We start from the raw sequence: 19,737 nt of genomic DNA, 5'->3' as shown, positions 1-19,737 counted from the left end.
TCGATAGTATAGACGACAAGAGCAAAGAAAAAGAGGTAAGAATGCTTTTAAGAATGTTTACAGTTACACTAATAAACCGTAATGTACTAAATCTATTGTTATACAAATTACTAGTATACCGTCTATACTCCAGTGCATGTTACTACATTTTGAATAAGAAATTGTTTGAAAATTTGATTGATACATAGTCTATCTCTGAATTGTATTCCATTCTGTACTTACATTCGTATGATAAAAATTAAATACAGTATCTAATCTCCTTCTTTACTTACTTCAAAGGGGTTTGAGAACAAAACAATCCAGATACATTTGCACACGAGTGTCTCAGTAAAACAACGATTTAGACCATGATTATAACTGTTTTGTGTCTTCCTTGTACAGGACACACTTTTTATTTTTCTAGTAGTAATGAAAATTCGTGCCGAGTTTCATTACCCAGCTAAATATGGTATAAATTAAAAAAGCGAAAATGTTGTGAGACAGACAGACCCAGCTGATTACTATATGTCTTTGTCGATTAGAAATAGAAATGGAACATTCGTTAAAACAATTTGAAAATGTTTGTCCAGATTCCAAACAGAAATATGTTTATTTTGGATAGAACATTTAGCAAAATGTTTAGTTGAAAAATTATCAATGAATTTGAATTCAAAAACTCTATGAAAACGAAGGGACACTAAGTTATAGATATAATCCAGCTGAGCATAGATACCAGGATTAAAATTTTGTACGTCAGACACGCGTTTCGTCACAAAAGACTCATCGGTGACGCGAGGCAAAAAAGTCAAAATAAAGTATGAGGTTAAAAATCATTGAGGACACAAAACAGAATTTTTATTTCTAAAAATAATCATAACCAAATTGTATTTTTGCACTAAAATATCTGTTCTATTTAAAAAATAAGTGTACTCGAACACTAATCATTGAAAAATTTCAATTGACAAAAAGATGTAATATTGTTAAATTTGTACTTTAAATCACATTCACATGGTCAAACAATCATTCAAAAAACGTCTGAAACTTGTTACTAACATTGTCTATATATTGTATCCAAACCATGTCTCAGCGGCTTTATATCAACATATTAATCAGTGACACATCAAACTGATATGACAACTGCACGACTTGAATACAATAAATAATAGTATCAAAATAAGGTACACGTGTTAATTTGTACATTTCTAAAGGTACATGCAAAAAAGAAAAAATCAAATGTCAATACTGTCATGTTAAATAATTTCGGATTTTTGCTTAAACGCATTTGTTTTCTGTTTTTTTTTTAATTAATTAGTTAGTATGCACTTATATATAATAATAAACTAGTATAGGAACACGTTATCATTGTTAACATAACGACACAACAATGTTCAAACTTACCAATCTGATTCTGATCAGTGTCTTGTTGATTTTCATCTTTAACACTGAAGTAACTGGTCAAGGTTACGGTACGTATATTTTTTTTTGTCTTAAGCTTATTTAAATACTGTCAAGTACGATAATTTTGTATGTCTTTACATTTCTGTTGTTTAAAGGCAAATTACTAGACCTATGGGTTTTCTATCGCATTGTCTAATATCAAAAGATTATTTATTTAATGTATTATTTGATATGAACAATAACAATTGATCGCAGTATTTTGTTAACTTATTTGCGGAATACTAAGTAGTTGTTTTATGATGAGTATATGAAGAAATGATATATATTTTAGAGGCTGCAATGTCCACATATACCACGAGATACACCCACCCATCGTAATATTGAGTGTAATCCTGGTGGCTGTCAATCTGGATATGTTTGCTGTACTATTGGCTGTGGAAGGCAGTATTTGAAGGGAATTCGGATTTGTGAATAAACTGCGTAAAAGCATATTTTTGTAAGCTAGAACATACGGATTATTATTGACTTATAGAATACTAATCTATCAAGTACAATCGAAATGATAGTGTTTATCATAATGCTTTCTTATGTCCTTCAATATTTTACAAACTTACTTCCTTTGATTGTTTATTGTCTGACTTTCGTCAGCATGAGTACTGGATAACTTTGATATCATCGCCGGATTTTTGTTGACTTTCTTACTGCTGAATTTGCAATTGAATGTTTTGTTGTTCACTTCATGGTACTGGTGGTCCTTTTTATTTTTTGCCTGATTATTTATTTCTTCGACTTATGTGTTTTAAATGTCTACTGTATTATTGAGCATGGGAAGTATAGTATACAAATTGGTTGATTTACACTAACGACATTTTTACCACGTCTTAGATTATGGTTTACCATCTACGTCGGCTGGTCTGCTAAGTACGGAACCTATTTCCGGAAATGACTGTTTAGCCGAGTGTGAACTCGCACTGCTATACGACGTGTCTCGGTATTTAAACATTGAACATAAATGTATTTAGTTATGATGTTTTTGTTTTGTACGCCTAGTTGATATCGTGTTATGTCATACGTTTGTGGTATAAATTTTCTAGTTTCTCATGGTTCGTTTACAGTGTGATTGTTTCATATTGTTCGTTTTTAAGAGTGGTTTACTGTTTGGTCGTACATCATCTTGCCTTATATTACAGTTATTTTTTGCACATAATTGATTTGTTTATACACTGTTTTGATTTATGATAAAAAAACCGACATGTTTAGAAAATACAAATGAAACCACCATTACAATCACACTTCCATTTTGATATCCTAGTCATGGTTAGAAAATACATAGTATAACACCATTACAGAGTCAATCACTATTTCGTATTTGTGTACGTGTTTGCAATTAAACAAATCTATTCTATTTTTAGAAATTTCCCTTTGAAAATATAAACATCACAAGAATACGTCACTTTTTGTGGCGTTGATTCATTCGTGTATGGCACTTATACTACATCGTATCTATATTCGCTATAAAAGATAATTGCAATAGACTGTAGCAGAATTATTTCATTTTTATTTATGCAAACAATAATAGTCACGTTATTATACAAACCATTGATAGTTTTAAAATACAACGGATATTGAACTTTTCCTACAATTCTATGATGTATGAACACATTGATTACGCAGTATCTTCAGAATCAAGACGATAAACTAAAAGACTAGACTACTGTAAAACACAACATGATCAGTCTTTACTTCTATTCTACCTAGTATAAATGTGTTACGAAAAAGAATTTTAGTATTTTGTGCGTTTGGGTGAAGTGATGTAAAAGTGCATGCACAACTAGGTTGTCAAAAAATGCAAAGCCAAGTTTATGCTTGTAAGTGTACGAACGAGTATAATCTGAACTATTCATATTTCAGTTTGAAACCCTCTTTTGTTTTCTAGATCTTCCAAAATTGTTCTTTCAATACAGTATGACAGATCTTTAGTGCAATCATTAAACCTAACAAACTCCCGACCAAAAACAGTAAGGTTATCTTCTTCGAAACGGTGTGACGTAACCTTTTAGTAATATATCTTATTATATAATCGTTCACCGGGGTAAAGTACTGCATACATTTCTTTCGTTGTTTGGTGCATTGGTTTATTGATGATTTCGTAAGTACAATGTACATTAGTTTATGCATGTTAAAGATGAGAACATAGAAACAATTAATCTAATGGTCAGTTCACGGACAAGTCGTCTGGGGCCAATTTCAGAAAGCTGTTTTAGAACTAAGACATTTCTTAGGATGGTCTTACGGCATATATCAGTCTTAAATGGGTTTCACAAAGTGGTTCTAAATTAGAACATCTCTTAAAGCTGGTCATAACGATAGGACTCTACGAGAGGTGATCTTAGGATAGTCATAGGGTTATGTTTAAAATTTATACTCATTTTTTATATCATTTTTTGCAAATTAACCTATTATATAGTCTCCTTTTCTTGAACATTACTCAATCTTTGTAGTTTGACGGTTTTGCATGATATGTCAACAATGAACATTCGATGTATTGATATCAAAAATGCACGTTTTTATTCTTTAACCTTCTTATAACTAATACAGTGATAAGTTGAATTCAGCTCACTTTTACAAAAAAATGTTTTATTCTTTTTTCAATTTTGTATCTAAAGTTGCATAAGTATATTGGTGTATTATGATATATTATTTATAAAACAAAATACAATCATTTTTATTTTTATTTTGCAAATTATCTAATTATAATAATAAATACGTTTAGTAATTTATGGGAAAGACATACTACATTTAACAGATTTTTTCTATGAATCCATGTTAATATTTGGAAATTTTAATAACTTGCGACAGGTTTGGGTTATCTTTGCTAAGATCATCCTAAGACAGCTTCAAGGCGAGGTCTAAAATAAGTGATAAGATACATGTAGCCATAAGAGGATCATAAGACATGTCCTAAGATATATCTTATAACAGGTCTTAGAATAGATTCGTGAAACCGACCCTTGTTTGCTAGAAAATGAGTTTATATTTGATACAGGCAAAAATGAAGCCTTGCAACAGGGCACTTACTGAGAGCTGCTGCACTGTTTATTAACGCGCGCAGAATGGCGCTTTCTCTATCGTGTACTCAAGGTGTCAAATCTTATGTCCATATTTTGACCAGACTCTTTTGGGAATTCATACAAAAGACGCCCCATTTAGCAGGTGTTTTACTGCATGTCAGACAGAAGAAAACCAAAAGTTACCATATTTCTTAAACCCATATACTTTTAGAGTACATCTTCTTTGTAAATTTTTATAACAGTTAACCGGTTAATGGATCGAAAGAATATCCGATTTACCGGTATTATAAACGTATTCAATTTAACTATACTTTGAGCACCTGTTTTCTATGAAGGCTAAATAGAGTTCTAGCTATTTCGTTAATAACACATTTTGTTTTTTTGACAGATTTCTTGTTATAAGATGTGCTGGTAAACTATTTAAAAAAAAATAAGTAATTGCCATGGTTAATGAACTGTACATCTTGCAATCTGTTTGGTCGTTCACAAGAATAGTTCTCACTCTGATTTTAAATCAAATAGCAGTTAATATACAGACAACAAACACTTATTCGTAACCTGGGGACTGTTTATCGAGGCAGTCTTAGGATAGAACGTGTCCTTAGACCAACTTAGGACATATATTAGTCCTCAGTTGGTTTATCAAACATGTCGCAACTTATGATAATCCTAGGAATTTTCTTAACTTTAGGATACCAATTTAGGTGTCTTAAGATGGTCTTAGGATGGTCCTAACTTTAAGATTTATTTAGGATGGTTATTTTATAGACAAATATGGCCTGTGTTGGTTTGCATTTAGTTGACTACATATTGAATCCCTGTTCCTCTTTTCAGCACCATCGGTTGCAACATTTGACAATTTACTAAAAATCAAAGTCTTACTCTTTTCCACACGGTCCAAGAGAGTCTGTAGTTTTGCTTTGGTACAATTCGGATTTCGTCTCTTGCTCATATTCTCACGTAGTTTGTTTTTTGTTTTTGTTATGCAGTAATAAATTAGTTGAAGTAATCCGTATGTATATGAAATATGCACGAGGTTTGCCTGTGAACTTTTAAGTATGAAAATTTCAACTCACTCAAAGCAAATAATGATTTTACCGATATATTTTTATTAGTTTTAACTATTTACAATTTGTTTGTTCAATTCTTATATAAAAGATTTTGTTCCATAGAGCTTAAATTTACAATTATAATATACAAATTTTCTTCACAAAGTAATAATTATTTTCTAATTATTAATCCATTTTTTAAGATTATAATTATTGGTTAAATTTGATACAATATTTTTATTTTCTTTTCATTTTTCATTTCCTATTTTCTTTTACGCCAATACGTAGGACAACGGTTAGAACATCAAAGCTAAAATAATCCTAAGATAGCTTCGATGTGCATGCTGAAAAATGTCGTAAGTCGGTCCTAACTTGATCATAATTTCTGTCCTAAGAAATTCTTAGGACCGATCTAAGGACAGTTTCGATAAACAGGGCCCTTGTCTCTATCAAAAACGGTTACTGATTCGTGTGATTACTAAATTGCTTTTTTTTTAATCACTTAGACGTGAACATTTCCATATTCACAAAAAATTGGTAAAAGTATCCGGATTTCGTACTTGAGTATTAGATAATTCCTAATCGGTCCATGCAGAATATACGAATTATTCCATTTTAAGTGCAGTTCTTAATTCGGAAATGACTGATTAAGATGTCATGAACCTATTGCGATACATATAGAACCATCTAAGAAAAATACAAGCCGAAATTCTAACGTTAAATCATTTTTTGTTATGTGTTTTAAAATTACTTCACTTTTATTTGCATTTTTCAACTGGAAAAATATAAGGGAAAGAACACATGGCAATCTTTTCATAAAGCTAACAGTTCCTGATAAAATCAGTTTGATCTTTTCAACTCTGTATTCTAGTTTATGTCATTTCTGATAAGGAGCACTATTTGAAGGTGATTATTTTCAAGTTTGAGCTTAATTGTTTATAACTTATGATGACTATACAGTTATGATATAAGCAACATCTGATATTTTTTGAAGAAAGAATTACATAAAAGAAAATATGGGTTACACGTACATGAAAAAAACCAATGACACTAATAACAAAAGACAGCTACATGTAGGGGTTAACAAAACAGATGTGTATACAGTGGAGATAACTTCTAACCTCTCATTTGAACTGTCAGCAATAAATATAGAATCATATCAGATGAGACGAGCGCCAACTTCTTTGACAAGTATTTGCACATGTTTTCAGTAAGCGTTCTTGTTTTAAGAAAATAATGAGACATCTCTAATCATCAACCTACGACCAAATCATTTCTTAAAACAAAAATTATGTTTAGATTGAAGTACACATTGATATTATATAAACAAAACAACAATTTTCTAACGGTGTTAGGTGAAAATCAATCACGCTCGCTTGGTTAGTACCTATATATCCGCTGTACCGATGATACACGGTGGCAAAGTCAAACCAATATAATTATACAATCAACACTGAGAAAACAATCGACCGAAAAAATTAAGAATAGAGAATTATAAATTGCAGAAATATAAAGAATAGAAAATAATAGGTAAAAAGTAAAAAGGATAGAACAAGTTAGCATAAAACTTAGAAAATACGGACGGAGTTTACATAATAGAGAATAATGGGGGGAAAGTGAAGAATCAAGGGCAAACAAATATAAAGAATAGAGAACAATTAATAAAAACCCAACGGAATAATAGAGTGGTGAAATAATAGGAATAGTGTACAAGAGTCAAAATAAATAAAGAACAGAGACAAATGGTCTCAAAAGTTACGTCTCTTGCATGAGATTGAATAGAACATGTTTAGTTTCTTATATAAAAAACATCAATTAGAACACAAACAAATATTGTAACATGAATGGTAAATTTTTCCTTTGATCTACCAGTGAGTAAACTTTTAATTTAAGAGGAGTGCATCATGTGAATGATCTAGTTTTAGTTATTTCACTCTCCAATCCCGCCGTTGACCGCTTATCATAGATAGGCAAATAAAAGGAGGAGGTAGGACGAGTGCTCTTATTACCAAAAATGAATGATTTGCCTAAAATCGCTTCTTTTTTTCCCGAAAATATAACATACGGATTTTTTATTGGTTTTAGGTATCATACAATGGTACAATCATATATATGTAAGTATAATAGATCTTCTACTATACAGACTACTTGTTTCTCTTGTCCATTTGTATGTCCGTCCGTCCGTTCGTCCCGAAGATGGTTTCAGGTATCTATAACTTCAGTTTTCCTCAACCAAATGCTATAAAACTTATATAAAATGCTAATTTCCATAAATAAAAGATCAATTTCGAATTTTGGTTGGCGTCACTTTTACCATTCTACAGTAATGCCCTTCAAAAATAGACAAAATGCTGAATTTTTTGTTTTCTTTCTCTAACTTAAGTTTGCCTTAACCAAATGTTTTGAAACTCATACACAATGCTTATTACCACCAAACTCATGTCTAGTTCGAATTTTGGTGGTGTCACATTACCGTTATTAAGTTATGTCCCTTTATAACGGGCACAAAAAATATTCCCTTGAGTTTGACAGTTGTAGCTATTTAATCCTACATTTCATTGCAGTACAACATTTCTGGTCATAAACATATATCTTGGGTATTTCAAAGCACAATTATTTTTAATTGTGGTTTCTATAGAATATTTTGGAAACTTGAGGTTACATGGTTACTAAAGCTTGTACACAGGTAAAAAATAAGTGAAAAGTTTAATGATTAACTTCCAGTGATGGTTATTTTTCTTATATGCAATGAAATGTTATGTGATTTTTTTCTGTAGTATTGGACAGGATCAAATGTTTACTCAAGCCATGTATTTCTTTATTTGAAACAAAGATAAATTCTGCACAATTTTTTGAAAAGTTCAAATTTAACAAAGATTAATAGGACAAAAGCAATGGTGGTATTACTTCTATATGCAAGCGGGGGCAAAATCTGTTTCCCAGTGACACCTATTCCATTCATATTTATCTAGCATTTGTTCCTGCAAGTCAACAGAGAGATGTAGTATTTTTGAAATTGGATAATTATTTAACAAGCAACAATAGTCCTTCCCCCTCACCCCCACCCCCATAAAAAAGAAGAAAATAGAAAGAAAAAAATAGTGATTATCCACATCTTTACATATAAAAATATGAATTTGTTATGATAAACAATTAGCTACAGCTATCCAGCACAAACCATGGAAAGGCAATATATATACATGTATGCGATCTACCTGATCATATGAGTAAGTATAACACAAACTTCACATTTAAATCAGGATCTGTGTTGCTTCCCGTAATTTCATTTTCGTTGATGTAGGATAATACTTCAATGTATAAATATTAAAAGTGTTAAAAGTAGCCAGTGTAAAAGACAGAGAGAGTTAGGAATTTGAAGACAGTCAAAAGAAACAAAAAAATGCTTTTATTCTCTACCAACATATTTTTCCTTCAAATTATTTTAATCTATTATTATTTTCTGTAACATTGTTTTAGACGCGGAAAATAAAGTCAACTTATTTCACATATAATTATGTATTCGTCATTTCAGTTCTTTTCGTTACTGTTACGTCCATCATATGGAAGATTTCATTGGGTAAGAAAAAATATGCTTTTATTCATTTTCGTATAATTACATAACCTGTATGTTTTGTTATATTGCAATGTTTTGATTGGCTAACATGTTTCATAGTTACATTAAATAGATAACTGTTTTTTTTTTATTTACGTTACCAGGCGGAAACCCAGTTGAAATCAAACAAAAGAAATGGAACTCTTTGTTAGATAAGGGGAAAAAGCCAAATTTGTATATTTGAATTGTTTACATTTGTTTCTATAGGTTTAAAAGTTTGATAAAAGTGCATAATTTAGGATTGTTTGAATTTTATATACATGTTTTGACTTGCATTATAGTATGGAGATATTTGTAAACTTTTATATTATAGACAAATTTTCAAAAAACAGTTGATTGTGGTAGGTTCAAATTCAAGTGGATCTTGTAAAGGCATAAGCATAAATTCGGACGAAAAAATTATACATATATGTAAAAAATTGGTCTTTCTAAAGCATTAATTTGCACTCCCAAAATCCCCCAAAATAGGCAATATTTCATCAAAAGGAGAAAGTCGAGTGCACCTTTTATGTTCGGACGTGTTTAAGGTGACTGTAATATCCAAAAAACGTTTAAAGCAAAAATATTCGATACATCATTTCGCTTCAGATTCTATCATTTTTATAGGCCAGGTTGATTTAACAACATTAACCATTCACAGTACTAAAGAATGAAATATATGGGTCAAGTGAAATACTATTGTAATGAGCCAGAACAACAGTGTAGGTGGGTTCGAAAAACACATTTTTACCAAACGTACTTGACGCCAGACTTTACAACTTGATCTTAAAAATGCATAACTTTAAAAAAAAAATCATTATTTGTGTGTGTTATCAAGAGTTATAAGTCTTCAACCTTTGAACATTTTTAGTCTGCCCTTCCACGAAGTATTTAATTAGAATGTTTTAAATGTTTTTGAATTTTCAAATTCCACCTGACAACCTATCAGACAATAGTTTTTAAAAACTGACTGAAAGCAGAAAGTAAATTAGATGCTGCTCAATAGCTAGTAGATACAGTTCTTTTTGAAAATACAACTGGCATATAAGGATCGTAATGGTGCTATGTAAATAAATTTATTAGTTTCTAAGAACTAAATTGGCAACGCGTCATATCTACAATGGCTACCATTTTTACTATTTAAAAAAATTGACTGACGTAATGGGGGAGATAATTTTGATGTAGAATCCTGACTGTTACAACAGCCAACCAAATCACTAGTGTGGCATTTCTAAAAGGGATAGACAAAATAAATTAAAAAAAAATTTAAATCTTAACAATTGTCTTCTGATAAGGGGTAAAATAATTAGTAATACCTCCTACTTGGGGCACACTCATTAAAAAGAGCACACCTGGTCAGAGAGTAATACATTTTAATTGACATCCTTTGAAAATTAGATAACATCTTGGTTAATATAGTTCATAAATTGATGAAATACTATAGATTGAAACAGAAAGAGGTATAGAATAGTTAAGATTTGGTTGAGTATGGTTCACACTTGATATAGCATCGTTCGGACTTTGTCGAGCATGATTAAGACTTAGTCGAATATTGTCCGACCCGTATAAAATGGTTAAGTACTAGCGAGTTAAGGTCGAGTACAAGTTCAGACTGTTAAATATGGTTCAGACTACAGTCGAGTAGTATCAAGGAGATTTCAGACCAATGCAGACTATTCAAGTAAAAATCAATACAGTCGAGTACAGATATTGGTCATTTCAGACTTTTACTATTTGCAGTGCTATCTCATCTGTAACTGTTCGTTTAGGATTCAGTTTTAAAATATATAGTAATGATAGTTCTAAATTAAATTTTAACGTCATTTCCACGTGAAATTCTTGTATACCAGAATGATTTCACAATGTGAAAATATAATATAATACTATATTTTAGGTCTGTCTTGTTTATCATGTCATAGCGAATCCGATAAATCCAGGTGTTCGACACATCAAGTACAATGTCGGGATGGTTTTGAGGTAAAAATGTGAATGCGTTGCTCATTTCAAATATATGAAATAACTGTTTAGCAGGGGTTGGAAGTTAATTTCGACTTGAAAGAAATGAGGCATATTAATTCTTAGTTTGGTGAAAAGAGAAAAGCGCTTTGTCTTTCACTAGCTGGTATTTAAGCATCAACATATTTGAAGTTACTGTCCTTTCCTTTTAACCAAACCAAACAAAGAAGACAGAACATAAAACAACACAAACCAAGCAACAAAACAAACAGCTCACTTATCATGAACGTCTTAGATTATGTCAAAAGGAGTAGGTCCGGTAAGGACAGATTTTGGCCTCAAATTTCAGGTTCATCTTACAAAAGCTTTTGACCACTTTTTAAACACTTGAGTGTAAATTTCATTTGAATTAATTAGTTTATGTGAAAGATTGTAACTGATTTAGTCATTAAAAACAACCGGATTCAAGCTCAAATATGAAAAATCTACCAAATATGCCGAAAAATGTCACTTTTCAGATGGGTTTTTTCAAAAATGAAAGTGGCCGCATCCGTGTTATTCTTCAACCTTTATATGTGTTATGTATTATCATAAAATACAACTTACATTTCAATATTTAGGATGAACACGTTTCTTGCTTTGACTTGCATTGCACGGTAGATCTCTGTAATGTCAATTAGCAACGTATAACTTAGATACTTTTCATGAAACAATTTCTGGAAAGGAAAGTTCAATAGTCCATTTGTATATCTGCTTTAAAACACCTTCTGGTTTTTCTTTCAGGAATGCTTCTTTGATAAATCCACATTGCAAAATTCGGCGGTAGTTTACTCTGCAGGCTGCAGGGCAAAAGCGGTAAGCAAAACATTGACTTTACATAGATTTTTTAATTATTTTTCAGTAGGGAATAAAACCATTTGATATTCGGAGGGTGAAGGCGGAACAATTATGAAAATAATCATTCTGCAACACAAATTGCAGGAATGTGTGTACAAAAGGCAAAATGAAATTCAACCGGCAAAATTAAGCATGTCCATGGTCAATGGCAAGCAATTTTGATATTATGTCTATATTAACTTTTGTATACTTTAACTAAGAATGTGGATTTCTCTTTTTTGACATGTAACATGGGTTCCCAATCGAAACCAAATTATGTCCAAGATGGATGTACTATATGTTGTTCAAAGTAAAATCCAGGTTTTGGCAGTCAATAATGTTAAAACAAAAAGGATATAAAATAAAAATATTTATCAAGATTAAACACATAAATCAGTCAGACTTAAAGACATTTAGTTTCGAACCATTGATTATATGTTAATTTCGATATACCGGGTGTAAACAATGATGATAATTTGGTGTTTAATGTCTATATACAGAAAAGCATGCGTTCAAGAACCAGAACATGTTAATGTGAAATGAGTATTACCCTGCTGATCGAAGTGGAGATAACAGGACAGTGATAGACATGTGTTAGCTTCTCAGACACATTATCGTGATTCCAATCTAGACATTCTTTGCTTGAACTTTAATGCAACATGCTGAGTGTAAAAATATAGAACACAAATTTGTAAGTCTTTGCTTTGCTCGGGAAAAGGAAACAATGACCTACCACACTCGGGACAAACACGATACAACGAGATAAATGAGTTAATCCCGATTCTAGACATAAAGTGAGATAATTAAAACAGAAAACATGCTGATGGTTGTGACATGCATGTAATTAAACTACTTATTTAATTTAAGGTTTGTGATTTGTTAGGAAATGCCGTAGGGAAAAGAGACGTTGTAGGTCGGTTACGAAGGACGTCGGTTCTCTGTGCACAATGCTGTAATACAGCTTCAAGGAATAACATTCCATGCAATGCACATTTATGCGACAATCGTAAGTGTTATTTATAATTTTTTTTTCTTATGAAAAAGCAAATCATGTATTAAAAAAAATCAAAGATGCATTTATATTAATTGCATACGTCAATATATATTTCGAATAGTAGCAAAACTGTAAGATGTTACTAAGACGACAATACACCCTAGGTCTACAACGGACGGAGTCATGCCTAGAAGAAAATAGAAGGAAATAAACTCATCGTAGATACCAGGATTAAAACTAGTGGCGCTCCAATTAAAACAATCAAAAGTCTAAATAAATCACCTAATTAAACATGTTAAAGAACAGGGATGACACGATATCCTTTAAAGGTTTTGACAAATACAATGTACAGTTAGTGTAAATTATTCCAGGGATAGACAAATCCTTAGTTATTAACAAAATCAAAGCTTTGTAAACAGTTAAGATAACTGTCCGTATAACTGACTTAACACAAGATTGAGCAGAACGAACACCACATAAAGGCGATTGAGACCGTGTACCCCCAGCAAGGGAATTACTAGTTGTCACGGACATAACGTGCCAAAAACACAGCATAAATTATTTTATGTTGAATCTTCATTGTTGGGACGTGTTGTCCTTGACAAGCTTAAGATAAGTCAAATTTGGTATTGAAACAATGCGGGAATTTCTCGCTACATTGAAGACCAGTTGGTGACCTTCTATGGTCGGGTTGTTGTCTCTTTGGCACATTCCCCATTTCCATTCTCAATTTTATTTTAAATAAAACTCTAGTGGAGAGTTTCTGATTGGCAATCACACCACATCAAGTAGATAAAATCGGAATTGTGGCGGCGACGAATAGAACATTATCAGTTTACAGGGTAATCTTATTTGTATTCAGTCTATTCAAGTAAATAAACTCATCATAGATACCAGGACTAAATTTAGTATATACGCCAGACGCGCGTTTCGTCTACAAAAGACTCATCAGTGACGCTCGAATCCAAAGTACGAAGTTGAAGAGCATTGAGACCCAAAATTCCTAAAAGTTTTGCCAAATACAGCTAAGGTAATCTATGCCTGAGGTAGAAAAGCCTTAGTAATTTAAAAAAGTCAAAAATTTCTAAACAGTAAATTTACAAATATAACCATATCAATGACAATTCATGTCAGCACAAAAAGTGCGGACTACTGGGCTTGTGATACCCTCGGCGAAATAAATCTCCACCAGCAGTGGCATCGACCAAGTGGTTGTAAATAAACTCATCATGGATACCAGGACTAAATTTAGTATATACGCCAGACGCGCGTTTCGTCTACAAAAGACTCATCAGTGACGCTCGAATCCAAAAAAGTTAAAAAGGCCAAATAAAGTACGAAGTTGAAGAGCATTGAGAACCAAAACTCCTAAAAGTTTTGCCAAAAACGGCTAAGGTGATCTATGCCTGAGGTAGAAAAGCCTTAATTAGTAATTCAAAAAAGTCAAAAATTTGTAAACAGTAAATTTATAAATATAACCATATCAATGACAATTCATGTGGGCACAAAAAGTGCTGACTACTGGGCTTGTGATACCCTCGGCGAAATAAATCTCCACCAGCAGTGGCATCGACCCAGTGGTTGTAAATAAACTCATCATAGATACCAGGACTAAACATCAGTACAGTCGAGTACATATATAGGCCATTTCAGACTTATTGGTTTGTAGTTTTATCTTATTTGTAACTGTTTGTTTTAAGGGAAGAGTAGGGGAGGAGAAAGAGGAGGAGGAAGAGGAGAAGGAAGTGGATGATGTAAAAAAACAAAAAAACAATTAAAATAAATAAAATTGAAAAAAATGTTTTTTGTATAAAAAACAAACGAAGATAATTACGTATATCTGATTACTTTATACCGAGTCAATTTAAAAATAGTAATTGTAATGCTAAAACTATTAATAACACGTCATTTCTACATGAAATTCTTGTACACAAGAATGATTTCACTATGTAAGAAATATAATATAATTTTATATTTTAGGTCTGTTTTGTTTATCATGTCATAGCGAATCCGATAAATCAAAGTGTTTGACACATCAGGTAGAATGTCGGGATGGACTTGAGGTAAACATTTGAATTCCTTGTTCATTTTATTACAAATATCTGAAATATACTGTTTGGCAGGAATTGGAAGTTGATTTCGACTTGAAAGAAATGACATATTTTTAAATTTTAGCTTGATGAAAGCCGGAACGCGTTTTGTTTTTCACTAGCTGGTATTTAAGCATCAAAGTATTTGACATAACTGTATTTTCCTTTTAAACAAAGCAGACGAAAAATACGTACATAAAAGAACACAAATCAAACAAAGAAACAAACAAAAATAACAGATTACATGTATTATGAACGTCTTAGATTATGTCAAAACTTCAAGAAGTTTTATATTGGTCTTTAGTAGTGAAAGGTGATTTTTTTTAATGAATGTCAGCGATTCAAAAGAAAGCAAACAAAAATTTTATCGAAATACACAATGAAAACACACATAAACACGCACATTATCACACCATCACTCTATGCACTATACATTTTAAAGCCCTCAGTGTGCTATAGCGGGGATGTTATCAGGATCACTTGCTTAACAGACGATAGTTGTCATATTATCAATTGGTGAAACCCAAAAGATTTTAATATTCTTTAAGATAATACACGTTTCTTGCTGTGACTTGTATTGTACGGTTGTACGGTAGATCTCTATCATGTCTATTGGTAATATAAAACTTAAATATATTTTATTAAACAATTTCTGGAAAGTTCAATTGTCAATTCGTATAAATGCTTGAAATAACTTTCTTGTTTTTCTTTCAGGAATGCTTCTTTGACAAAACCACTTTGCAAAATTCTGCTGTGGTTTACTCTGCAGGCTGCAGGAAAAGGCGGTAAGCAAAACATTGACTTAAAAGTGGTGCGAACGATACCAGAGGAAAAATCAAACTCATAATTCGAAAATGAACTGACATCGCCATAGCTAAAAATGAAAAAGACAAACAGACAAATAATAGTACACAAGAACCAACATAGAGAACTAAAGACTGAGCAACACGAATCCCACCAAAAGCTGGGGGGATCTCAGGTGCTCCGGAAGGGTACGCAGATACTGCTCCACATGTGGAACCCGTCGTGTTGCTCATGTTATTACAAATCTGGTAAATAGTTTAATACGGTAGGTCACATACATGAAAAGGGAAGGAGATTGCAGTTACTACGTAAGAAACATATCCGATATCATCTGTGAAACGGGTTTTCCATAACGGTCAACCAACTGGTGGTGGCGTCCGTAAAATTTACGAAGGGATGATTTTAACTTCACCATTTGGAACTAGATTTTAGAATTATCTCTCGGTAGGGGGATAACCATTAGATATTCGGAGGGAGAAGGAATGACAATTATGAAAATGACCATTCTACAACTAAAATTGCAGGAAATTGTGTAAAAAAAAGCAAAATGAAATTCGAACGGCAAAGCATGTGCATGGTCAATTGCAAACAAATTTTGAACTTATGTCTATATTAACTTTTGTATCCTCTAACTGACAATATGGATTTGTCTTTTTTGACAACTGTTAACATGGGTTTCCTATCAACACCAAATTATGTCCAAAATGGATGTACTTTGAGTTGTTCAAAGTAATTTCAATGTGATGTGGAAGTCCATAATGTTAAAACAAAAAAAAAGGGTATACATTCAAAATATTTATCAAGATAAGACAAAAATTCAAAAGACATTTAGTTATGATGATAATTATTTGGTTTTTAATGTCTAGTTGCAAAAATAACCTGCGTTCAAGGACCAGAACATGTTAACGTGAAATGAATATTACCCTGCTGATCGAACCGGAGGTAACAGTACAGTTGAAAACATATGTCAACCTACTCAGACACATTATAGTGATTCCGATCCAGCCATTCTTTGTTTGTAATCTTATACAACATGCTGATTGTAAAGGTATAGCATATAAATTTGTAAGTGCTGTGTTTGTCCTGGACAGGGAAACAATGACCTACCACACTCGAGACAAACATACTACAACGAGATCAATGAGTTGATGTTAAGACTAGACATATAGTGAAAAAATGAAAACAGAAAATATCCTGATGGTTGTGGGTTGGGACAAACATGTAATAAAAAAAACTAATTTTATTTAAGGTTTGCGATTTGGTAGGAAATGCCGTAGGGAAAAGAGACGTTATAAGTCGGTCACGTAGGACGTCGGTTCTCTGTGCACAGTGCTGTAATACACCTCCAAGGAATAGTATGCCGTGCAATGCACAATTATGCGAGGATCGTAAGTATTATTTATAATTTTTAACCATCTCCGTGTCTTAGATCATAGATGCATTATTATCGATTGCATACGTCAACATGTATTTCTAACAGCAAAGCCGTAGGAAGTGACAACGGTGACAAGACAACATAGGTCGAATACGGAAGGAGCTATGCCTAGATATCAATAGAAGGAAAAAACTCACCATAGATACCAGGAATAAAATGTCGTACACCAGAAGCGAGCCGGAGTTCCTTCAGACCATTTAATTTCACATTCAGATATATTGATGATGTTCTTTCCATTAACAATCCAAACTGTTCTGATTGGGGTCCATTTATATATCCTCCAGAACTAGAAATTAAAGAAACAACGGACACGGCTTCTTCATGTTTAGACTTATACCTCGAATTTGACACACACGGTCATCTCAGTACCAGAATCTATGACAAACAAGATGATTTAAATTTTAAATTATCAACATCCCCAACCTTAGTTGCAATATACCAACTTTACCTGCATATGGGAAATACATTTGCGGTATTTAAAAGCTTACAGCTGTTACTTAGACTTTGTAAACGTCATCAGAGTCTGAGCAGAAAGTTCATCGGAAGGTACCAAGACCTTGTTGATAAATATTCTGTATCAACTTCACAAATGATACACGATGATCTGGAGTAATGATTCGTAGTACTAACGTTGTTTACTATCTTAATAACATGCTATAGTATTCTTTTACTTGTCTTTGTGAATATTTTATTTACGTTTTAATCTATTGATGGCAATGTCCGTTTGCATGGCTCGGTGCTTATACATCCTGTCATTGTGTAATTACGCTATGTTAAATTTTTGTCTTCTTGGCTATCATTTTTGCTAATGTGCTTGTCTATAATCCCCTTTGTGTTTTTTGTTGTTGTTGACATATTTGTCTGTTTTTAGAGTGATTAAGATTATAACACAATAATGACTGCTTAACTCCTATTTGTGACATGTTCACCTATTATGTCTGTTTGTTTTATTCACACATCGTTGTCATTATAATGAAATTGTATGCGACTGTCATACAAGTGATAGGTTTAGCTAGCTTTAAAACCAGATTTAACCCACCATTTTCTACATAAGAAAATGCCTGTACCCAGTCAGGAATATGACAGTTGTTTTCCGTTCGTTTGCTGTGTCTGAGCTTTTGATTTTGCCATTTGAGCAAGAAAATTTGGGTTTTGAATTTTCCTCGGACTTGTTATTTTACTTTTTTTTGTCTACTAAAGAGTCATCAGTAGCGGTTTAATAAAAAATAAAAATGTCAAATACATTGTAAGATACGAAGTTGAAGAGCATTAAGGATCCGATATTGAAAAAAGTAATGGTAAATACAGCTAATGTAATTTATTCTTGGGATAGAAAATCTTGGTATTTGAATAATTCAAAAGTTTGAAAACAGTTAAGATCACTGTCCGTTAAACTGTCGAACATAACGATCACCGCATAATGCAGACTGATCCCTTGTACTCCTGCAAAGGAACAACTTGTTGTCAAGGACACAACGTGCAAACGATACAGAATAGTTAAGTTTAAGTTGAATCATTCGGTAATGAAACAAAACTCTTGTGGAGACTTGTCGCATTGGAAATCTCAACACATAGCATGTTCATATTTTGTCATCAATATTCATAATTTCAAATAAAATTAGTAGATTTGGGTAAATAAGTTCTCATTATTGAATAAATTAACATTCATGTTTAGTGGAAAATTGAGTTCACGTTAATTAAGCTCGAATTAAAAGTCAGGAATATGACGATTGTTATCCATTCGTTTGGTGTGTTTGAGATTTTGATTTTGCCATTTCTTTAGGGACTTTCCGTTTTGAATTTTCCTCGGAGTTCGGTGTTTTTGTGATTTAACTTTTTACTAGCCCCTCTTTGTGATAAATGAAAGATAACTCTGGTTAATTTTCTCAAAATTTTATCATTATAGGGAGAAAATATAATTCGGTTTTCATATATAGTCTTTTTCATAAAAGGTCAAATGCTTTATATAGGTTTCAATCATAACTTCTCACTATAGCATTAGACACAGGTTTGAAGTTTCTGGAATAAAGTGGTGGTTATGGTGTTCTGTTTTTGTGTTTGTGCGTATGTTTATATTGTGTCTGTTTGTGTAAGGGGTGTCACATCATACAGTCAAGTATTTGTATTTAGGGAAACAAGTAATGCAACTACAGCAGAATTACTACATGTCTCAAATAGCACGTGTGTTGTTGACCTGAATGATTTACCTTAAATTATAAAAAGACAGACGACATTATATATATTATATTACAATAATGCTGCTGTTAAAGATTAAGGCAAATGCACTCTCACAGTTAGTTGCCTCATTAAACCAAATATATTTTTGTAAGGGGGGTTTATAGCGAACTTGATTACCAATTTGTTTCTTGCACTGTCGGTGAGCTTATTACTTAATGTTACTAAATAATATTTAAAAAATTATAAAGTGTTATTTATGTTGGTATATAACACTTTGAAACGTTTCAAAACAAATATATAAAATTATAAAATATG

General features: G+C 32.1%; 1 protein-coding gene across 1 annotated transcript in view; it reads left to right on the top strand.

Annotated features, from left to right (window-relative positions):
• The window catches only part of LOC143074064 (uncharacterized), a 367,901-nt gene that overhangs the window by 327,460 nt on the left and 20,704 nt on the right, over nucleotides 1-19,737 (top strand). Inside the window, exon 10 of the mRNA XM_076249613.1 lies at nucleotides 17,059-17,197. Coding sequence (XP_076105728.1) covers nucleotides 17,059-17,197 — 139 coding nt within the window. The remainder of the gene's footprint in view (nucleotides 1-17,058; nucleotides 17,198-19,737) is intronic.

Source organism: Mytilus galloprovincialis, chromosome 5 (genome assembly GCF_965363235.1).
Source record: "Mytilus galloprovincialis chromosome 5, xbMytGall1.hap1.1, whole genome shotgun sequence".
In the NCBI taxonomy this organism is placed as follows: domain Eukaryota; kingdom Metazoa; phylum Mollusca; class Bivalvia; order Mytilida; family Mytilidae; genus Mytilus; species Mytilus galloprovincialis.
Note: the sequence above shows the minus strand (reverse complement) of the source record. Positions and strands in the feature narration are given on the sequence as shown.